Here is a 24,663-nt window from a genome sequence, read left to right as displayed (position 1 = left end):
ATATAGCATAATGACTTTTATTTAACCAAAATGTATAGTGGGTATAGATGGCCAGGTGGGGAGATTAAAAACAAAGAGCTTTAAGTAAAGGGAAAAATTGGAAAAGAACTGCATCAAACTATCAACAGGAAAGAGTAGGAATTTTATAAATGGAAGGATTTAAGGTCTTCTAGCTTATTTTATCTAATCTTGTGGTGACCATAAATTGCAGCTGCCTAGGAAATACAAGAGAACCTCTCTGGTTGGAAAATTTTAAAACAGCAAGAGAAAAACAGCCCCAGCTCAGATTCTTGCCCCCGAAGGTTATTCTTTTTCTTTTTTTTTGGTACCGGGGATCGAACTCTGGACCTTGTGCTTGCGAGGCAGGCACCGGAACCACTGAGCTAAATCTCCAGCCCTTGTAGGTTATTCTTATAACCTCTAGCATGACGCCTGGAATGCAGGTGGAAACTCTGGGGCTACAGAAAGCTCAACCTGAAAATTAACTTTCAACTTTCTTCTAAACTCAAACTAATTTTGAAAAATTCAGAAACAAAATTTCTAAATGTATTTTCAATAAATTCGGTATGTCCACTGCCTATGTGTCTATCATATACAGATTATTCATCAAATGTTTGTTTATTCCTATGCAGTATTTATCTCTAAATATAAAATCACCTTGTTGCTCGGAAAAGCTGAAGTCTATAAATAAGCAAAACATTTTTTAGAATTGAAGTAAAGAAGAAAGATATCCACCTTTAGTATGACTTTAGCAAAATAGATGGTTTGTTTTCTTCAGATGGAGAGCAAAGGGAAGGAGCATTCTACCACTCCTGCTCTTAGGATCTCAGGGCTCGGCCTTGGGCAGCTCAGATGGCTCTGGGGCCACTCAGACTGTGATGTCACACAATGCACACAGACAAACCACTACTTGGCAGGGCCCAAGGACAGAGGATCTTCAAAAGAGCTTTAGGGTGTTTTAAGATCTGGGGGTCATCTCCACATCAAAAATAAAAAACAATTGTTATTTGCACTGTCTGACCTCTACAAGCAATCCCAGGAGCCATGTCTTTAAAAAATAAAATAGGGCCAGGGATTTAGCTCAGTGGTGCCACTGCCTGCCTCGCATGTGCAAGGACCCGAGTTTGATCCCCGGTACCAAAAAATAAAAATAAAATAAACTTCTACATGTGAAAATTTTCAAATGTGACTATTTTTTATTTTATTTTTTTACTTTTTGACAATTTCTTTATAGTAAAAAACTGGGGGGAAAAAAGAGCCAAACATCAAAAGAAACATTAGTTTTGCAGATTTCACCTATTATCTTTTCTTTGGTACCAGGAATCAGCCTTGCTCTTGCAAGGCAGATGCGGTGCCACTGAGCTAAATCCCCAACCCTGTTATCTTTAAATCAATTAAATGAACCCTTTCATCTTTTGGAACCTACATAAACTTTCAAAACCTACATAACCTACCTTCAAAACCTGCATAACTTTTTTTAATAAAACTATCAAGTGTGATTTGATTCCTTGTCTTCTATTTCAACTATTAGATAGGTTTAACAGGTATTTGAAAGGCTGGAGAAAGCTTGTAATAGACAAAATGGACAAACTGGGGTAAGGGTTGATTTTAGAAAGAGTTGCCGGGAATTTGCCTTGAAATAATCTACTAAGGAGGGAAGGCAGAAAGGCTAGAAGAGGGATACTGGTATACATGGTTTCCCTCCCTATTCCACCCTCAATGAGTTAATAAATGTTGGTGGCAATTCATTATGATATTCTCTATAATTCTGTGTATATTTCATATTTTCCCAAATTTTTTCAAAAAAGACAAGCTTAAATTCTAAGACATTCAAAAGTCATACATTCTGTGTTAGCTTATGTGAAAACTAAGAGTGAAAAAACCATTCATTCCTGATAATTGTCTTCATTTAGAGAACTAGTATTCTTCTGAACACAGGTAAAATATCTTGCTTTAAATATCTAATAGTTATGTGATATTAATAACTCGAAGACTTATTTTTTCATCTGAATTATGGGAAGAATAGTACCAAACTCATTGTAATACACTGACTTATTCACCTTAGGATATATATTATATAATATATACATAAAATTGAATTTTAGGGCCGGGGATTTAGTTCAGTGGTTCTGCCGCCTGCCTCACAAGCACAAGGACCCAAGTTGGATCCCTGGTACCAAAAAAAAAAGATTGACAAAATTAATGCTCAAAGCACTTCTGTAGATGATAGTTAATAAACATCTTCAAACAGTAACTAGATCACTACATGCAACAACTAAGCATACAAACTATAGACTATGATCAAATTATATCAAAGCTTCATGTGACAACATTTAGTTGAAAATTAAATAGCATTCAGCAAAAGAAAATACACTTAAATAAATACTTTCATATGAACACAGAAGGCTCATCCAGCAACCCTCAGCAATACTGATGATGGAGACATCATGTATCAGTCTCTTATTTAAGGGGGTTCTGCCTGGCTCTGTTGGCTTCAACAGCTCTCTATAGGTTAATTACCTTTGGGCTGCTTCTTCATGGAAGTGAAGAATTCACAGCATTATAGGCAATGGCATCTTGTCAGACTATGAGCAATCTCCAGACACAACTTTTATTTATCACTTCTAGTTTTTGCACATGACAGTGTAAAAAGGCCTGCTTTCCAAAATGCACAGATATGTATACTTTCCAACATATGCATTCAGTATTTAAGAAGAGTTAGGAATTTTTAAACTAAAATCTACCTGATAATCATTTTTGTGAAGTCATCAAAGACTTCTTGAAAACTAAATTGTCTTAATTACTAAAATTTAGGATAATTTATATGAAAGAAAAAATTTAAATCTTGAAGTAAATTTACAATGCACAGAGTTCAATCATGCTAATATGGAAACATTTAAGAAAAAGAAATAAAAACTACCCAAAGGCTCTTTCCAGAGATAAAATTGTAAATAACATTAGCGCTCCTAATAATTATTTAAAATTTATTTCAAAACCATTAATTTTCTTTCCTTAAAATACATTCTCCAGTAAAATGCTAAACTATAAAACAGATCACTGAACAAATTACATCTAAAAAATGACCTTTCAGTATAAAACATTTTCTCACAGATCCAAAGAGACCAAAAAATTATGACAGCAAGCTAGGCATCCAAGATAAAAAATACAACATGTAAGAGAAAAATATCACCTTATTAAAGAACCATAAGCTCATAATAATGTAAGAAAGAGCATTATACAAATATTTTGAAAATTAAAAAATGCAAGCAATAGAATTAAATTTTTAATTTAATGAATTTAATTTAATAATGAAAAGTGGGCATGTTTTCATAAGAGAATTAAAAATTTTTGTGAATACTGTCGCTACTATGTAAATGTTGTACAAATCTTTAGATTCTGGTACTCATTTGGGAGTTTGAAGGTATTCATTTTAATCTTAAATCTATTCTTTACAAAAAACTTTACCTCTTAAATAGTATGTCAAGTAGCACTTCAAGGTTTTCCCATATGAAAATGGGCTGGAAAAGAAAAGTACTGAAAGAAAAATACTTTAAAAATGCTTAACTGATTTAATCTTTCCATGCTCTAATACAGATTGTAAAAGTAAACCTTTTTCTTCAACAGAAATCAATAATTGGTAATACTGTTATTATTCCTTAGCAACACAAACAATCAAAGACAAAGTAATATAATTTAAGGGCTGGGGATTTAGCTCAGTGGCCTCACAAGCTCAAGATCCTGAGTTTGATCCCCAGTACCGGGGGAAAAGAAAGTAATATAATTTAAAAATGTATTTCATATATTAGCTCAGAACAATCAAAGTGACCTCAGTTTTCACTGGAGGAAAACAAAAGAAAAGGAATTTTTAGTAGCCTATTTTCCAAAACAGGAAAGATAGGTACAAAGACCAATTCAAAATTACATTTGTCCATCATTTGCAACTTGTAAATTGCTTTCCTGTTCCAATTCTGATAGTTTGTCCCACATATTGCTTTCTTTGACCTCTTGATATGTACGAAGCTGTTCCATGAAGCCAGAATTTGGACGTATTGAAGGCCTTGCATTTTTCACCAAAGTAAAAGCACTGCTAAATGAGATTTCTTCAGAATTCATCAGGAAGCCTACTACAATTGCAGCAGCCCTGGAAACTCCTGCATTACAATGAACAAGAACCACACCATCCTGCAATAAAATCAAACAAAATCTCCATTATTCACTGAAAAGGTTATTAAATCAATTACACATTCTTATATACCATAAAATTATAAAGTAAACATTCTATCTGGTCAGCTTGTGTGATTTCATTTACCAAAATGTAATTCATTGCAAGCAGTGAATGGAAAATGATTAATTAACGAATACCTGCTCCCCCTGCCCAACACCCAGGACTGAAACACTATGACAATATGTTTGGAATTCTGAAACACTATCTTTTATTAAACTAATCTAGTAAAATACTCATAAAAACCTAGTAATTTAGTAACTACATGTATATAAATAAGAGACTATACATGGAAAAGTGTAGAAACCAAACAGAAACTAAACAGAAAGCTGGAGACATTCCAGGTACACACAGTATTCCCATTTAATAATAAATAATGTCACTGGCTTGGATATCTGTAAAATGATAAGCAAGGAATAAAGTTTTCTACTGTTGGACATTATTTTATTCTTGAAGGAAGTAACAAAATATTTCAACTTATGGGAAAATAGATGACACAAATAACTTTTTACAATGTGAAGTGGAAAAGGTAATCAGACACCTTGAGGTCAATAAATAAAAACGATTCAGGTAACTTGCAAATGATACTTTCCAAGTGAAAAGAGACACAATGCAAAGCCAATGCTGATGGGGGTAATATTGCATTAATAATGAATATGATAGATCTGATACAGCTTGGCCTATCTCAAGCTTTTAAAAAGTTAATGATGTAAATGAAATGTAATGAACTGTGAGCACACCCCACAGAATTAGATATTGTAGTTGCTTCATTTCCTGATTCTTCATTTGGTGCAACAAGGAAAGCTGGGAACAGGGGAAGGGAAAAAAAATTACTCAACATTCTCTACCCAATGGACACATTAGCGATACTATTGTCACTACTCATTGACTATTTTACTTTTGCAAGGCAGTATTCTCACATTCATGTATCTGTTGCAAAACTCCTTTCCTTGATCTGTTGTAACACATTTGTAAAGTGCATCCTTTTTCAAGAATGATTAACAACAAAATTAGTTAATATTTTGAAAATCCTTATAACAAAAGAGACAAGTTCAATTCTTACAGGGTATGTGTGATTCATTTTCAAACTTTAACTGTTTCTGCACAAACAAAAACAAAAATATTCATTATATATACCTAAAATGTTTCTCACTTTGTAGCAACAGTTCAGTTTTATGACTTAAGATGTTTAAAAATTATATTACAGTAACTTGAAAATTATCAGTGAACATCATTTAGTTTAAAACAAAGTAACCAGGTATCTAAAGAAGCTTGCAATTGTGAGCTTAATAAGCAACAGACACCTTTGAAGGTTATTTTAAATATTTCTTGGCCATTTATTTTCAGTCTTACGTACTGTTCATTCAATTTTAGCTAATGTTGGAAGATGTTAGTATTATTTACTTCTCTTACTACTTTACACACCTGCTTGTCTACAGGTTTTGATTTACTTGCTACTTTTTATTATTTCTTAGGTATCATATTGTCCTTCAAAGTATTTCCAGAAAAGTTATTGAATTTATAGTCATTTTTTTCCAAAACTCCAAAAATAATGACAATTTGTAAAGCAACTTTTCCCCTGCATTTGGGCTTATCCTCTGCCTGGAAGACCTTTGCTCTTCTTGGTACAGCTAACTCTGGATTCTCTTCTAAGCAGACTTTCTCTCTCTCCAAGTGAGCCAAGGTCAGGGGCAACGGCCTATCCATTTCTGTATGCCCTGCACACAGTGCAATTCTTGGCACATAGTAGGTATTCCACAAGTATTTGCTAAGTGAATAAATTTGTTCTGCTTTTCTGTTCGAAAACTGTTCCTCACAAATTAAAATCACCATTTTGCTGCCAGGCGTAGAATTGCCATGAGTTCAAGAGTTCAAGGCCAGCCTGGGCTACATAGTAAATTCAGGACCACCCTGAACTACAAAGGGAGACCATGTCTCAACCCCCGCCCCCTCCAAATCACCATTTTGCTATGGACAGATAGCAATTATGCTGTGGCATTTCCATTTAACAGTTTTCTTTGTACTCATAATGTTATGAATAGTTTTCCAAGCTTCTTGGGGCACCAGTGAGAATCCTTCACATCTTCTTAGAATAAATATTTAACAGATTGAGCCAAGTGCAGGTGTTTTTCCTTACATATAAGTTGCAATGAAACTTGCAAATAATGTGCTTTGCAGCTTATGATAACAGCCTAAGATAAGAATTTTACAGTAGAATTAAAATCAACTATTTCTAAATACAGTGCTTAAGTTAGCCTCCCTCTCCTCCCTCCCCCACCCCTCTCCTTCTTCCTTGCTGTCTTCTTCAAATTTTGGTAGTTAAAATCTCTCAATGAATGAAGTAAGGTTCAGGTGCAGCCTCCTTACCCTGCTGATGTTTGTTAACAAAGTGGGCCACACTTTTAGTAGCACGAGTCACTGACAGCACTCCTGGCCATCCACATGATCCACAGGAGCACAGAGCAATATCAACATGGCACTTTGGTTTGGATATGACCTGAATGTGTCCCCTAAAGGTTCATTTGTTAGAAGCTTGTCATCACCACGGCAATTCTGGGAGGTCATTGAGCTTTAAGAGGCAGGGCCTTGGGGGAGGTGTTGGGTTGCTGGAAATGCACCTTGGGAAGGGATTCATGTAATTCTCCGAGGGCAGACTACCAGGGCCCTCTCTCTGCCTGTGGCTTCCTGTCTGAGGACATCATCTCTCCCTCACACATGCATTCCTGCCATGCTGATGTCAACCACTGCAAGGGCCTCAGTACACCCAGTCCAGGTGGCCAAACTCTCTACCTGAGAACTGTGAGCTAAATGAACCTCTTTTCTTTACAAATGGCCCAAACCCCAAGAAAACAGATTAATACACATGGCAAACACAAAACTTGATAAGTTTAGATATCTTTAGACTTAAAATGTTCCTCTAATGTACCTTGATTTACACTGACCAAAAAAACTGGATACAGCTTCTATGTCTCATAGAGGAAAATTAGGTAAATAAATCATAGAATCACCAATTAATAAAATGCTGTGCAGAAATTAAAATAGTTTGATGGTTTTTGTTTTGTTTTGTTTTGTTTGTACTGAGGACTGAACTCAGGACCTTGCACTTGGGAGGCAGATGCTATGCCCTGAGCTAAATCCCCGCCCCTAGTTTGATGTTATTAAGTATAAAGAGTAGAACTAAAGAGTAGGAATTGCATGGTGCTATTTTTATTAAAAACATATCATATATAATATGAATAACAAATGACAAAAGTCTAGAAAATATATCAAAATATAACAGTGTTTATGTCTAAGTCTAGGAGTAAGGTAGTTTTTTTTTCTACTACTGTGGATTGAATCTAGGGTCTTTACACTGAGTTATTTCCCTAGCCCTTTTTAATTTTGGTTATCTTGAGACAGGGTCTCTCTAAGTCACTGAGTTGCCCAGGCTGAACTCAAACTTGCAATCCTCTTGCCTCCGCCTCCCAGAGTGCTGGAGTATAGGTACTTCTCCCCCAGTGGAATTAGGCAATCTTAAGTTTTATTTGTATTTTCCATTCTTCCTATAATGCAGGTGGATTATTTATACAATAATTTTAAATAACATCTCAAAATAAAAAATAAACATACAATATTAAATACATGTTTTAATCTTAATAAGTAAAATCTTTTGCACATTAAAAGAAGGGCCAAATAGATTTAGTTCCTAAAAGTTCTTTATAAAGATTATAATTACTGGCCGGGGATTTAGCTCAGTGGTTTCACTGCCTGCTGCGCAAGCGCAAAGACCCGAGTTCGATCCCTGGTACCAAAAAAAAAAAAAAAAAGAAACAAGAAAACATAGGAAAATGGAAGACATTTGCTTTGGCAACTGCATGTAAAAAGAAGAAAATAACAAACTTGGCCTAGAAAAGTCGTTTTGACATATGTAATTCACTAAGTAGATTTAATAATACATCCAAATACAATCAATAGACAAAGCTTTGATGAGATTTCTTCTAGAAAAAAATGAATTACAAACTCAAGAATGCTATCACTAAAACTAAACATACATTAGTCTAAGGAGTAAAAAAATTTCAGGCCGAGGAAATAACGGCTGAGATTGGGGTGCCAGTAGAAAGCACAGGGCTGGAGAAAGCAGAACCCACTGTAGAATCTCACTACATCCTGTATCCTATGCAACCCTTCAGACTTTCTTGGCACCATCATCTGATGAACACTCAGTCGGCTTCATCTCTTCATCTCGTCTGCCACCTCCTTCCCTTCAGGCCACTCTGTGGCTGGTCAAGGCCTGACTCTTACTCTGTGGGGCCCACCCAGAACAGAAAGGCGTAGCCTGATTTCTAGATTCTGTTGCTACTTCTGGGCCTGGATGAAAAGTCACAGCAGAAAGCACTGCATGTGACTGTGAAGCTGCTGCTGAAGGAGTGGAATGTCACAACCTGGACTGAGGGGTGAGTTGCCTCCCAGCTGGCAAACTGCAATCAGTGAGAAATGAGCTGACAGCGTCAGGTGGGTAAATTCTCTTTTTCTTCCTTCTATAAGTGTCTAGTAAGATATATTTGCTTTGTATTAGCAGTCAAAGATGTCTTTGTACCCAGTTATTTGCTAGTTTATTGTCGAATTGTACTCAGCAGGCTAAACTCTTCATTATGCATTGCTTCTTATGCTACCACAAATCATTTTCCTTTCCTCTCACTCTCGATGCTTAGGGATTTGACCTCTCAAATTAAGCACCAGCTCATAATCCTTGCTTGAGGCTGTTTTTTAAGAAATTTAAACTAAAGGCTGGGAGTATAGCTCAGTGTTGGTGCGTTTGCCTAGGGAGGGAAGGAAGGAAGGAAGGAAGAAAAGAAAGGAGGGACAGAGGGAGGAAGGGAGGGAGAGGGGAGGGGAGGGGAGGGAGAGAGACAAACAACAAACCAAGCTAAGAATCATTCTTATTACTTACTGGTCCAAATTAAGGCACTTTTTAAATTTAAAAAATTATTTTAATTTCCAAAGCTTATTAGAATACTCAATTTCTTGCTTTTCTTTTTAGATATTATTACCCTGTTCAATTTTTACTTGCAGAACATACCTCTCTTCTAATTCTAATATGAATATAGATGACACATACACTTTAACATCTAAAGCATATACCACAGAAACATGGCATTTTTCATTTTTTAACACTATCAGTTGGCAAAATGGAATGTTAAAGTTTACACCTTATAAATTTTTTTAGACAAGAACAGAATGGCCAGTATCTGGCTTTGAATTAGAAAACCTCTTCTTTTGCTTCCATCCAAATATCTGTTTTTAAATAAGGATGAAGAACAGTAGAATTGATTAGCTTTATATTTTCTGAGTATTCTACTGAGAGCTACATAGGCCTACAGAACACTCAATAGATGTTATTAGATGAAAAGAAATGAGGGAGAAAGGAAAAGGGAGGAAAAAAATGAAGGAGAAAAAGACAGAAAGGAAACCATTGGACCAGAATTCAATTATATTTCTTTCTCCCCCCCCCCATTAACTTTATTGGTACATTTTAGGTATAAAATACAGTGACATTCATCATTGGGATCTTGTACCATTACATGAGTCTCTTGGTTCTTATTTTTTTTCCCCTTCCCTTGCCCTCCCTTCACCCCTCCACCCTTACCTATTTGCAAAGACCTTGTTTCCATTTTTTTCCTCTTCTCATATTTTTTCCTTTCCCTTTTTTCCTTTCCCCTACCCCTCCCAATTCCCCTGCTCTTTTAGACCTTTTCTTCCTGTTACACAATATCAGTTCTACATTTTTTAAATTACAATGTTAAGATCTAGGAGACATTACCACAGATTTTACAGAATTTAAAAGGATATAGAAAGCATATTACAAAACTCTTTTTTGAAATAAATTTGACAACTTCTAAGAAGTAACTTAGAAGACAAATTAATGAAACTAACTCTGGAGGAAATATAAAATTTGAATAACACCTATTAAAGAAAGTATATTCCTAGCTTGAAAACCTACCTGTATGACACCAGCAGGCTCATAAACATTTTAACTGATAAATTATATCAAACATTTAAGGCAGAAAAAAGAAGGAACACTTCTCCCCTCATTTTAGGAACTCAACATTGTGCTAATCCTAAAACTGGATAAAGATAATAGAAGAAAAAAGTATGAACATAGATAGACATTTGTTTAACAAAACAAACTCTTAGAAGTCAGATCTGCCAGTATGTAGAAAGTGGTTTTATTATAGGTATGGCAGTGTTGGTTCAGCATTGGAAGATCCAACCCCAAAAGTAATCATTTTAACAGAGGAAAGGAGAAAGCCATATGATCCTGTCACTAGTTGGAGAAAGAGTATTGGACTAAATTCTACAGCTGTTCATGGTAAAAGCTATCAGGAGACTAGAAGTAGAACAGAACCTTCTCAACAGATCAAAGACATGTACTCCATACTTCCAACAAAAACTCCTTCTATGAATGGAGACGATACAATGCTTTCTCCCTGAAGTGGGGAACAAGGGCATATATGCCTACTCTTCATCTGTCTATTAGACTTTGAAACATAGGTCTAAACCAAAATAGTCTGGCAATAAAATGACACAACTAGGATAGGATTGGCACGGCAGAAGCAAAATCTTTATATGTAAATGAAATGATCATCTACAGAGAAAATACTAAGAAATCTCTAGGACCCCCTAGAACTTGTATTTGAATTTAGAGGGATTAGAAAACACAAGGTATATATAAAAATTCAGGTCTGTGTATACTTGCTATAAATGAAGAACTGGATATTGAAATTTAAAAGTTATGTAGGAGTACAAAGGACCCAGAAAAGCCAAAAACAAAAACAAAAACAGTGTTGGAAGACGTTTAGCACCCAACAGAATTCAATTAAATTTCTAATCCTATCATTGTTAGATGCTCCAGAGGAGTTACTTCTCTCTGTAAATGCTTCTCCTTTCCTATTCATTTACCTGACACAAATTCTGTTATTATTTGCTGACCAAAAATGATATCATTTCAGGTTGTAATTTTTTTTTTTTTTTTTTGGTACCAGGGATCGAACTCAGGTCCTTGCGCTTGCGAGGCAGGCAACAGAACCACTGAGCTAAATCCCCGGCCCATCAGGTTGTAATTTTTGATAATACCCAACCTAGAACCCCTGCCTATCAGAATGCTGAGTTGGATCTAATACCAAGATTAAAATATTATACTGTCTGTTAGTCTTCTAATGTCACAAAAGCAATAGTTTCCAATTAGCATTTTCATACCATCTCAGTAAAGTCACAAAACTAAGGGATAATTCTTAATTACCATTTTCATACAATCTCAGTAAAGCAAAGCACATTTAGTCCTTAGAATACCTTAAAATTCTATTGTTAAAAACGCAGGGCCGGGGATTTAGCTCAGTGGTTTCGGCTGCCTGCTGCGCAAGCACAAGGACCCGAGCTCGATCCCCGGTACCAAAAAAAAGAAAGCATAGGTACATAATCCCCACCTCAGCCAATAAAATGAATGCATATTAGTCATTGTAAATACACTAACAAGACTAGAGCAGTCTCTGACCTGTAGTCCACCAAGCTACCTTGCATATTACTCAGACAGGAGAACGATTACAAACCCTTAAAGGAAACCTAACTACATTTTACACAGGAAAATTCAGTACGTAGAGAATTTTATCTCCTAACATTTCTCAATAATGCATAAGATGATAAGAAAGTAAATTAAAGTGGAAAGTAAGTATCTCTTTGAAAAAAAGAGCAATTGGAGAAAACTGTAGGAATTAATAGGTAATTGTCGGGAGGAAACTTTCATAATGGCTCTTCAAAGATTCATTGCAAAAAAGAACAAAGATTGAGAAGAGGACCCATACTTTCTAATTTCTACTTCTGAAGAACTGTAGATCACAATAAACTTACCTTCATTTTTGCTTGTTCAATAAATTCAAAACATTCTGGAAAATAAGACAGGATACTGGTTTCAGGCAGATCCAATATAGAAATGCTCTTATATGTAAACTCATTGGGGAAAGCATTTTCAACTCCATATGCAACATTGAGAATGTGAGTCACCTTAAAGAGAAAGAAAAGACAACTTTTTAAAAGTCTCATAGGGGCCGGGGATTTAGCTCAGTGGTTCCGCCGCCTGCCTAGCAAGCACAAGGACCTGAGTTTGATCCCCGGTACTCCCCCCCAAAAAAGTCTCATTAATTAGGTTACCTAAAAAGAGGCTGTGATGTTACATCTATGACACAAATAATAAAAAAATTACACGTGATGCACTTGAATAATACTACTTCCAGGGAGCTTTCTCTGACTGCCACATCCCGCAGAGGTTCTCTTTCTAGACACTCTACTTGCTCCTCCCACTTAGAGCTTGGGCACTAGAAATCCACCAGGGTAGGGACCTTGCTCAACTTTGTGTTATAAGTAAACCCTTGAGGGAACAGTAAGCTTAGCAAACAATACTGAAAGTATCTGTCACATAAATCAGCAAATATCCATATAAAATGTTAAGCAGGGAAAATATACCAGTGGTAAACAATTCCCCTTTTGATAATTACCTCCATATTTTCCTTTATATTTTTTACCAGTGAAATGCTTCTCAAATGCAGCTGCACCTTAGAATTACCTGGTGAGCTTTAGAAAACTATCAATGCCACAGAACCTCAGCCCCAGAGATCCTAATGAATTAGTCTGGCTGAAAAGTGAGAGGAGGGTCATGAAAGATTTTCTTTCCAATGCTACACTCAAGCAGTCTCCTCCTATTCCATCCCTGTGTTTCAGCCCCTTTCCTAGAGTTCTCTAAGCATGTGGAAGGAGCCATCTGGAAAGGCCATTAAGAGAATCCAAAGGCTAAATGGAGTTGAAAAGCAGATCACTCTTGTCATGACAATACTTCTCATACTTCTCAGTGTATTTATTCTCTTTTCTTAGCCTGGGTCTTAAATTTTGCCTCACCTCAGTATTTCCATGCACTTCCCATGTACCTCAATATCTGTCCAGCCTTGCCAACCACACAGATATAGCTCTGGCGGTGTCCCACTCCTGCCTCCAGCGGAGCTGACTGGATTTGGGTGGACAGCTAAAGATAGGCTGCTCAGATTATCCTTAGAAATTTTTTCAATGGGTTCAAAACACAGAGTGATCCACAAACTTGAGAATTTTAAGACAACCATTTCGTAAAGTATTCGCAGGGAAATGGAACAAGTTCTGCTATGCAGTAAGACGACTGGAGCAGATGGGCAGAAGGCTGTGGAGAGGGGCCATCTTGGAAGGCCTCCCACTGCCCGGCTCCAGTCCCTACTGGGGCACAGCCACTGCCTGCCCTGGGGCCCAGAGGGCGCCCTGAGTAACACACACATTCTCATAATTTTCAATTATGAACAGTGCTGCAATTTTAATTTGGGACATATTATATGCTACCCTTAGTTTTTCATCTTCTAAGTCCTTTTTTCTAGGCATATAGCAGGCATTCAAGAAAAACCTTATTAATAATGCAACCATAATTATTTCTAAACACTAAAATTAACTTCCTATAGAAATTTCTGAGGGGATGTAGGAAGGGAAGGGGGAAGGAAGGAAAAAGAATTAAGATGTGTTATGCACATGTACCAACTCCCCATGATGAATGTAATTATTATTTTACCCTAAGGTATACTAATTTATTAGTGAAAGTAAAACACTGACATTTGTTCTGTTTTTTGAAATATTGATACACAAGTTTTGCTCTTGGGATATGCAGATTCTTACATTTTTATGTCATTTAAGCCCTTTTTTGTCATTGTCAGGTAGTAATATGTAAAACAAACCAAGGAGGGGCCAGTTTAAATGCAAGTCAGTAAGATGACAAGTAAAAATTATCAGACTAGTTAATGAATTAATAGTACTTTCTTTCAAGAAATAACTGCAAGTATTGACCACCTAAATTTTTTTTTTTGGTACCAGGGATCGAACTCAGGTCCTTGAGCTTGTGCAGCAGCCAGTGAAACCACTGAGCTAAATCCCTGGCCCTCACCTAAAATTTTTTATCCTCAATTCAAATCAAAATGTTTCCTCAGAGCTGTGGGTGACCAAGATAAATAGAAAAACGGCCTTATTTATTCTCTAGATATATGCTAAATATCAGAGAAGGGAAAAACATGTTCATTGATGGTAACAATATAAGGCAGAAAGTGTTAAGGGCTAGAAGAATGAACTATTAGGGGACCAAGAGGGAAGAAGAGATCACTGAACTCACTGCCCTGAGAGCCCTGACACTGCTATTCTCTCAGCCTGGATTGCTCTTTCTCCATCCAAGCCCTGGCCCACCATCATAAGGTCCAGTTGAAATGCCCCACCCTCCGAGGGGCCCAGCTCAATTCGAAGCATTCCCCTGCAACTCCTCTCCTTGCTTTGCTTTGATTTTTTAGAGAAGAAATTCTTATCTGAAAGCACCATGTTTTAAGACCAGGGACTTTACTAAGTAGTCTGTTGACCTCCATATCCCTGTACTTAGAAAGGGACTAGAACAGAGTTAAGTGCTTGCTATTTTCTGCACAGATAAATGATTAAGATACAAAATGTTACACTACCAAGTTACTTCCAGTGGAGACTCCTCATTTTCATATACTCCACTTGCTCATGGGCAAGAGTAAGAGTTGCTTCCAAATCCCTTCTTTTCCATACTGCCGGAAGGTTCCTTGCTCACTGGGTTCACAAAAACTGGTTATTCTACCTTCTGCTCACTTTGTCCTTTGTGCACCTCTTTGTCTGCTGAATCAGACCTCAACCCCACATAATCCTGGATGAGAGCAACGTCCATCTGAGCTTGACAGTCCCCAGCCCAGCTTACCTCTAATGATCGTCATCACTCCACTTCAATCACCCTCCTTCAGGGCCAATGTCAGGGCTGCTCTAGCTCTAACACCATTAATTTAGGCATTCCACTTTCTTCCACTCAGTTACTCCCACTAGACCTCACGAAAACTACCAGTTTCTTATCTTTCTACTTTCTTATCAGAAAGCCCCCTCTTGTCATCCCTCCCTTTTCTATTTAGCTTATAGTCCACGCACGGCCCACCATTTGCTTTTCTATTCATTTTATAGTTGATGGTCCAATCCCCTAACCCTGTCTGATAAGAGATCATTCTGTACCCAGACTACTGAGCATTGCTGGGGAAGAACACACAGTGTTGCCTTTCATGCTTCACATAAATTAATGACAGAAAACCTCTCTTGCCCTTCAGCAATGAGTAACTATTTCTCTGGTAGGTTCTTGCCCTCATTCTCCATATTAGCTCTTTCAAACCTTCCCCACACTCCTAAAAACTTTCAACTCTATCATCCCTTCCTTATTCCCAGAAAACTATGTCACTTATTACTGCATAGTAGAAAGAGAAGCATCACATAGAAACCTGCAAAGCTTCCCATCAAGTCTAAGCACATCACCTACACCTGTACCCACCCTTTCCTTCTGCCTTCCTACTGCAATGAATGATGTGGTCGTGCATCCTTTTAGAGGCTCATTCCAGTACCTGTGCTTGGGGTCACTTCCTCTAGCTTTCCTGGCACTTCCATCTGTCTATAATCCTTTTTCTATATCAATTCCTTCCTCTACCACTAGCCTTAAAACACACTCAAAACTCCCCCATCTCCCTCCCTTGACTTCAGTGTCACCTACGTATGGCTCCTCTCCATTTTCTTTTTTCCTTTTGCTACCATCATTCCTCATTGCCCATCTACTTCTCACTCTTCTGAGATCTGGCTTTGGCCTGCAACTCAAATGAAACTGGTCTCATCAAAAGCACTAAATCTCTTTGTTACAAAGTTCGATGGACATGACTTAGTTCTATTTGTATTTCAGCTGACTCTCTCTTCCTTAAAATATTCCCCTTCTTTGGTGTCCATAAAACCCTATTTTGACCTTCATATAACCTCTCTTAGCTTCTCCTTTGTTCCTCCCCTGGGTCATTCATTACAGATTGGTATCACGCAGCCGACAGGGTCTAACAGAGGCCTGTCATAAGCCCTCACCTTTACTCTCCTTAAACCTACCTTTTCCCAAGGTGATTTCACCTACTCCAGTGATTTCAATCACTATTTATAAGCCCAATATTTCTAAGTATATACGTAACCTGTCTCCTGAACTTCAGACCCCGTATAGCCACACTGTCTACTGAACAATTTCAGCTCAATGATCCATGGGATCTGAAATTTAAAGCAGTCTTCAGGCTGAGGCAAAAATGATCAAAAGTTCAAGCCCTAGACAACTTAGTGACTTAGGTGAAAACCCTGCCTTAAACTTTAAAAATAAATAAATAGAAATAAAAGGGTTAGGGATACAGCTCAGTGATAAGACCCTGGGTTTGATCTTTAGTGTAAAAAACAAAACAAAAAACCAAACAAAAAAACCTGAGCTTGCTGTTTTTCCTCAATCTTTTTCCTCCTACTTTCTTCCCTATCTCGTGGAATGACACCAACCCTACTAAGTCTCCAAAGAATGCTAGTTATCAGTCCTGCCTCCTTTTCTCTCAACCTCACCTTCTCCAGCCCCTCTAAAAAGACCCCCAAATCCACCCACCTTTCTCTACTTCCCCACTCCCTAATCTACACCACCATTATCTTTTTTTAGATTGCAGCAGTAGGCTCATAACTGGTCTCCTTGTCCCTAACTTGAGAAAAATTATAATCTATTCTCCACTGAGCTTCTAATGAGCAATATTTTTTAAGATACAGATTTCTCTGGGTAAAGTTTTTCATTGGCTTTCTACTGTGTTTTGGATCAAGTCCACATAATTCAATCTAGCTCACATGGCCTTTTGCGATCTGGTTCATGCTCACCTCTCAAGCTTGTCCCCTGCTACCCTTCCTTCTCACACTCTATTCCAGGGTTACTTTAACTTCTTTTCTACCCCTGACAGTATTAGCCTTTTCCTTGCTTTTGGACCTTCACATATGACAGTTCTCCTATTAAACACTTTTCTGGCTGCTCCTTCCCCCTTTCTCCAGAGCAAAATGTCACTATTACTTCCTCTAGGAGCCTTTCCAACTCTCCTATCCCCAAACAAAACAAAACAAAACAAACATGGATTAAGGGCATTATCCTCTAGGCATTCCTACAGCACCCTGCACCTCCCCATCAAAGCACACATATGATGTGCTGTATCTCTTCTTTCTGTGTCCCTCAGAGATAACCCTTATGTAAACAGGAATCTCTTACACTCCACAAACCACAGCAGTTCCATGACCTGAAACATGACCTGCTTAACACAATGGTAGATGGTTAAAAATCCTTTTGAGTAAATACCAAAAATAAGTAATAAATGGCATCAGTTGTATGAAAGAGGATATGAGGAAATGTTATAAGGGAAGGGGTGGTAGGCACAGGTAGCTCTTTTTACTGATCATCTTTCCATCACTGGGATAAAATACCCATAACTTAAAGGAGGAGAAGTTTGTTGATGATGGCCAAAATGTTATCAAATGTTATCAAAGATGGACCAATAAAATTTTCCTAAATAAACATAACAATTAAAATACTTCCTATCTGTAGTACCAGATTTGAAGAATTTTTTTTACCTTGTGCTTTTTCAGTACATCCAGATCATGAGCGGCATCTTGTGACCCTATAAGAAATAAATCATATCGCCTTGAACATAAATATAATCATCCTGACTTTTTATATAAATTTGTACAACAATTCTGTTACTCTTTAAAAGAAAAAAATAACAATGGGGAGGACTTCAGTTCACTTTTCTGAAGGCCAATTTGGTAATATTCACTATCAAATATTCAACTTCTACATTATATATTCTTTGGCTTTTCCACTTCTAAGAATCTGTCCTAAAATTTATAGATGTTGCACTGATTGTTATAAGGATGTTCGTTATAGTATTGCCATGCCAAATAAACAACCAAACAAAAAAACCCAAAAAGCCCAATATAGGAGCTGGGTTAAATGAAAGATGGTATGATTATGTACTGAAATATATACAGCCATAAGCACCATTAGAAATAAGAAGTGAAGAATATTTATGGCATTGATACATGTTCTCAAAATATTCAATAACAAAAGCAGCTTACAAAATACAATCAGTCATTTTTATAAAAATCAAGTACATGTATATGGTTAAAAATAGGAAGTATACAGAACAAAATGTTAACAGCATGGTTAAAGCTAATTTTTTCTTCTTTATACTCCTCTGTATTTTTTATAATAAACACCTTTTTCCTTTATTATAAAAGAGTATTAAGAAAATCAAACACCCGCAAAATCACTTAGTGGCAGCTGGTTCGGGAACACCTCGTAGCGACTCCCACCCACGCTCCAGGCCTGCCAGGGCTGTGCCCTTTCAGTCTCTTTCCGCACCTCCCACACTTTGAAACTAGTTCTAGTTCATCAGCAAATTCACTTGGGAGGATAACTCATTCAGATCAAGGAAGTTTAACTTTTGAAAAACTGGGGCACTTACATTTAAAGATTTCAAGCATTTTACTTTCCTGAATTCCTTTACCTTTCCATAAACAGTGCTTTTCTCACCTTCCTTATGTGGGAAATCAGCCAGTTTTTATTATACACTGAACTCTTGACTTACAAACTTAATTCGTTCGCAAGGGGTGGTTGTAACTGAAGTTGGTCAGTGAAGGCTCAGGCTCTTCTACACAGCCTTCAAAGTCTCTCTCCTGTACACAGGCAGATCTTAGTGTCCCTAGAGAGACATTGGCCCAGGGTTTCTCAATTAACCCCACACAGGAAAGGATGTTGTAATGTTCCTCCCAGAACTCTTTAAGGGTTAAATCTGTATCTGAGACCATCTGGAAGCATGAGCAGCCAGTATTTGGGTTGTAACTCAAGACTTTGTTCATAAGTTAAAACTAAAATCTGGTCGTAACCCAAGTTGTTCATATGTCAGGCCAGTCGTAACTCGAGGGTCCACTATGATTTTAGGTAGTCGTGGGGGCAGCAAGTACAGCTTAGTCATTATTCTTTTAATATCAAGCTCACAGGCTCCCTACTAGGAGGGACTAGGCTTTATTCCATTTAAAATTTGGTCTAAACTAGGTGTAGTGGTGCAAGCCTTTAATCCCAGCACTCAGGAGGTTGAGGCAGAAGGATCACCATGAGTTCGAGGCCAGCCTGGGCTATATAGCAAGACCCTGCCTCAAAAAACGAAATAAAAAAAATTTGGCCTATCAAAATATTAACATTTGTTAAAACTGTATGGTAGACACATAACTGTTATATAATCCTCTGTAATTTTCTATAAATCTGAACTACTTCATAATCTTAAAAAAAATTCTAACTTTGCTACTATAGGAAGTCCTATCCATTTCTAAGGGGAAAAAAAAATCAGTTCAAATAATTAAAATTTGGTAGTTTAATATGTATGTTACCTTTTAAATAATTCTGTATTTCTTAAAATAGCAAAACCTGAAATACAAGTTAAATGAAATTCTTCCATGTTTTTACACTACTCCATTGTTATTACAAATGCTTAACAATGTTGGATGCTTTCATAATTTCCATTACACACATACACCAAATAGAACAGATAGCCTGATTCAGAGTTGGCTGCCATATTTTGAAAATTATTTCCAAAACATAACTATACTGATATAAATTAATATTCTTGAGACAAAAAATGTAATTTGTATCTTCTGCCTTTTCAAACAATGAGAACATTAAATGAGTGAGTGTTTATGGTGTGGAAAAACAATTTATATTAGCAGAAATGGATTTTAGGTAATCAGCTTGTGTTTTTCATCTAATACTCTACAATGTTCATTTCAAGTTAATTCCTTCTAAATTCTAGATACAAACATCAGCTTTTCTCCAATTTTAAATGAATGTTTTGTGATACCATCTTGTGTTAATCTTTTAATGGAAAATAAAGAAATAAATGCTATAAATTATATATTAGGAACAGGTATTTCTAAAAACTCTTTGTTTTGGAAAAGCAGAATGTCGTCCTTTTGTAAGCTATTTTAATTAAGAACAAAAGCCAAAGACCACTTTAAGAAGTTAATGATTTTAACAGTGGTCACATGAATATATACTTGTGTTAAAATGCATAGAACTACACCAAGTCAATTTAACTATATGATAAGTTTTAAAAAGATGACTAGGAATGTAACTAAGCAGAGGCCGAATTAATAAAAAATTGTACTTAACATTGACACAAAGCACTCTAATATTCATTATCTCAGGAACCATTATAAAAATGTTACAGATGAGGTAACTGATTTTTTAAAGTACACACACACACACACACACACACACACACACACACACTGCCAGAGCTGGAACTTTGAACTAGTTTGGTGTTTTCCAATTATAGTATATGAATCAATATGAATCATAAAATATAGGCTTGGTAAGATCTCTAGAACCTTATTTCTGTCTTTCAAAGAAATCATTTAAATGAAAATATCAAATAATGTGTAAATTCAGATGTAGCTTGGCTTAATTTACAAATCATTATTTTCATAATCATAAGAAAGTTATTATATTATTGCCAAGGAAATTCCATTTTAAAGAAATGTTTTATTTGAAAAAATTTTTAGTATTGAACATTCATCACTGGATGAACATCAGTGTATTAATTACTCTGAGGACTAACAATATTCCTGAAAGACTCACAAAATAAAGAGCTATAGGAATTTAAAGTATTATTTGCCTCCCAAGAATACTGCGTTTCCTAGATCTCAAAAATATAAACCTTACAAAGTATCTCAAATGTTTCACCAGGAATTGAAGAGTTCAAAATGTTACCATTTTAGATACTTTTTTTTCCTTTTGGCATTACTGGGGATTGAAATCAGGGGAACTCTACCACTACTACATCTGTACCCCTTTTTACTTTGAAACAGGGCCTTGCTAAATTACCCAGACTAGCTTTACAATTCTCCTGGCTCAGCCTCCTCAGTAGCTGGGGTTATAATCATTTTGCCACCAAGTGCAGCTCTGGTTAGACTTTTTTCTGTTCTTTGTTTGTTTTAAGACAATGTCTTGTTAAATAGCCCAGGATGGCCTCAAACTCGTGGCAATTCTCCTGCCTCAGCCAGACATGCACCACCACGCCCAGCAAGACTTCTTAATTGAAGAGGTATAATGGGTAAAAAGTACACCTTTTAACAACCCAGAAAAGAAGGAAATTTCTACTTATCGTTCAGAGCCACGTGTAAGATTTTTTTCTTTGTGATTATACTAATTAAATAAAGAAATGAGAAGTATAATTTAATGGTAGGATTTTTTGGAACTTTTTATGTTCCATTTTCTTTCTTTCTTTCTTTCTTTCTTTTGGTACCTGGGATCAAACTCAGGACCTTGCACTTTCGAGGCAGGCAGCGGCACCACTGAGCTAAATCCCCGGCCCCTTCCCCCATTTTATTTCCCCATTTTATCTTTTCCTGCTTTTTTTTCACTAGTGCATATTTGTTATACAGACAAGGGGGTTTCATTTCAGCAGATTTGTACATGCACATACTGTGCATACTGTACATATAATCATGTACCTACTGTGGTCATTTTCCCCATCACCTCCTCCTCCCTAGTTTCATATGGTTTTTTTTGGGGGGGGCTAATGGTATAATGTATTTTGATCGTATTCACACTCCCAGATTTTTGAAGTGGTACTAGGAGTTGAACCCAGGACCTCTGCCCTGAGCTCTTTCCCCACCTGACTCCCTTTTTAAATTTTGAGACAGGGTCTCACCCAATCACTAAGTGGCTCAAACTTGTGATCCCAGCTCATTAGAGTTTATACACTAACTGCAAACAACAGATTACATTTCATGGCTCTATTTTCTTTATATTCCACCAAAAATAAAAGTTGCATGGCGTGCAGTACTGGGAAATAACCCAGAGGTTTTGGCAAGGGAGGTGAGGAGCTCTTAGAATTAACCCTGAAACAAAATCTGGACACAAACAACCCCTGCATCATTCATGAGAAAGAACTTTAGTAAGAGGGTGTTCATAACTAGGCAGAGAAAGACCATCTGTCTTTCAGAAAGAAGGTTTTGCCTGATCAAAGTGTCCCAAAGACTCTTCCAATCTGAGAACACTACCTTGATTGGTTCACTTTGGATAAATTCACATAATAAAATAACAAAGGTTCATGAACACCCTGAATTGGTGAATAATACAGAAGAATTTTACGTAATTATTTTAAACCATTATAACCACAGTGGAAGCCAAACAACTGGGAAAAAATGCCTAGACATATTTTCTTTCCTAGATACAACAAGCAAGAGACCTGGGTAAACTTTCCAAACTAACTTAAAGGATTTGCTTAATTTTTCACTTGGTGAGAATACAGTATAATTTTTCCCTGCACTACAAAACCTAGTTGGAGATATCTATTCTGAGATTTTTTTTTTCAGTACTAGGGACTGAATCCAGGGAGCACTGAAGATATATGGCCAACCCTTTGTATTTATTATTTTGAGACACAGTCTAGCTAAATTGTCCAGGCTACTCTCGAATTTGTGATTCTCCTGCCTCAGCCTCCTGAGAGTAGCTGTGATTACAGGCGTGCACCAGCATGCCTGGCCTAATCTGTGAATTTAAGATATCCTAAGTAACAATTGACGAAATACTTAATACAATAGTTTATACAGATGCTGTGATTTGTTAAAAAAAAAAAAAACTTACATCAACGTCACCACAACCCTACAAGTACAGGCTTTTTAAATAGCCAGAGAGGACAAATGATTGGCACTCGCTAATCTAGGAGATTAGAGGCAGGGTGGAGCGGAAATCTTGGTCTAATCTGAAAGTTTGTGTAATGCTCGAGAGCAGGGGTCCATCGGCTTGATGCCCAGCTCTGTTATTCACCAGATCTGTTACCTTGTGCAAAGTACTTAACCAATCTTAAATCCCAGTACCCATTTGCAAATGGAGCTGACAACCCCCATTCGGAGTTTTTATTTGAAAGGAGACATTCGCAGTGAGCTCTTCACACAGTACCAGGGTATTTATGACTCCCAAGTCACTGTTCTTTCTACTAGAGGGTACCTTGGCTGCACAGTGACAAGCCATTTAACCTTCCGAGCCTTAACTTCTCTATTCATAAATGAAAAATAATTCAAACCTATTATTGACAAGTTAACAAGTTGGTACTTCCACAATTTTGCTTCTTTTGCTCTGGGTTGACCGTGCTTGTACAGGGATTCAGTATTTCCATACAATGAGAAATCACAAAACCATCAGACTCAGCTATAAAAGAAAAGTCTTCCTTCACAACACTCCAGGAACAGACATCAAGAGCAGATGTGGCCACAGGAGCTCTGTTCTGAATTCTGTACGGTTCCCATCAGCTGAGCAGACAGACAAGCACACAGCTACAAACAACCTCCTCTCTACAGCTTCGCCCTTGACATTTGTTGTTTTGCCTGATAAAAGCAATCGCGATTGTTTAAAATTTTAAAAACAAACAAAAAAGCTATGGTTTTTTATGATCCAAGAAAACACAACAGCCATCTCATCCTCCAGAGAAGTTAGAAGACGGCGGGGAAAGCTTTTCTAAAATTCAAACATCAGGTGCCAAGTGCTCCTAGAATCCATGCTACTTATGGATTTATGGTGGAAGCAAAAATATCGCTCTCTGCTTAGGGAAAGTTCCACATCCGAAAGAGGAAAGCTCCCGCCCCCAAAAGGTGGGTGGCAGAGGGCGAGGTGCTCTACTCACCCAGGAGCAACCAAGGCTTCAGCACGCCAACCTGCAGGTCCGAGCTAAGGTCCTGCACGAAGCCACAAGCGCCCGCACCGCTCGGCTCCACCTCCGCCACCACCTGCACCCCGGCCTCGTTCCGCGCCTCCACGATCTTCCTCCCCGTGACCGTGGTCACCCTGGTGCGCTGCTTCCTGAGCTTCTCCCGGGAGAAAGCTTGGATTTCCTGGCACAGGGAGTACATCCCCTGAGCAGTGGCAGGGAACAAATACGAGCAAACGCATCAAGCACACAGGGGCTGAGCTGCCCGTCCCTCGTGTTCACGTAACCAGTGCAGCCTCCCGGTGCACGCCCGGGCGGGGACAGAGCGGGGACCGGACACCCCCGGGGCGCTTCGCCGGCGCGACCCAGGAAGGCGAGGTTTGATTGGCCGCTGAGACCCGGGCTCCGATTGGCTGCTGACCCTTCTTCCTATTGGCTGCGTTTTCCAGACGAGCTGCGTTGGGTCCGGGAGTTTTCTTAAACTGGCGGTCTCCATCTGTGAAGGTTGTACACGCAGGATGGTAAAGTTAGGACCCAATTGTGAAGGCCACGATTGCTGTCAGTCATGGATCGCTCCCTCCTCCAGCAGCGGCGGAGTGCACTGCACGCCTTGCTCCGCCTGCCCCGGGCCTGGCCGCTGCTGCGCGGTTACTTCTCTTTGCTTGTGTCCCTCTCACCTGCTGCTGTCACTGCCCGCACGAACGTCCAGGAGACCTAATGTGTGCATATTTGTGAGGCGAAGATTTAAGTAAATCTAAAGGGATATTCGGTTTTTCAAGTTTG

The 24,663-nt window shown here is 37.8% G+C and overlaps 1 protein-coding gene across 1 annotated transcript; it reads right to left on the bottom strand.

Annotated features, from left to right (window-relative positions):
- Position 1: 1 nt before the first annotated feature.
- On the bottom strand, positions 2–24,264 carry Dusp19 (dual specificity phosphatase 19). The gene is made up of 4 exons (XM_004868180.3): positions 23,857–24,264; positions 17,747–17,793; positions 12,107–12,259; positions 2–4,182 (listed from the first exon to the last, which is right to left on the bottom strand). Exons 1-4 carry the CDS (start codon positions 24,080–24,082, stop codon positions 3,919–3,921), a joined length of 690 nt encoding a protein of 229 aa, XP_004868237.1. The 5' UTR covers positions 24,083–24,264; the 3' UTR covers positions 2–3,918.
- Between the last annotated feature and the right edge of the window lie 399 nt (positions 24,265–24,663).

This window comes from Heterocephalus glaber, unplaced genomic scaffold, assembly GCF_053883595.1.
Source record: "Heterocephalus glaber isolate CG9 unplaced genomic scaffold, H.glaber_assembly_v1.0 deba00000347, whole genome shotgun sequence".
NCBI lineage: Eukaryota > Metazoa > Chordata > Mammalia > Rodentia > Bathyergidae > Heterocephalus > Heterocephalus glaber.
The sequence above is the reverse complement of the archived record's forward strand: the minus strand, read 5'-3'. Positions and strand labels throughout refer to the sequence as shown.

Bases quoted from the DNA above. Each gene is read 5' to 3' on its own strand.
- Dusp19 (XM_004868180.3), bottom strand. From the start codon at position 24,082: ATGTACTCCCTGTGCCAGGAAATCCAAGCTTTCTCCCGGGAGAAGCTC. The intron at 17,794-23,856 runs GTGAGTAGAGCA...TATTTCTTATAG, and splicing joins GAAGCCTTGGTTGCTCCTGG to GGTCACAAGATGCCGCTCAT. The intron at 12,260-17,746 runs GTAAAAAAAATT...TTTCTCTTTAAG, and splicing joins ATGTACTGAAAAAGCACAAG to GTGACTCACATTCTCAATGT.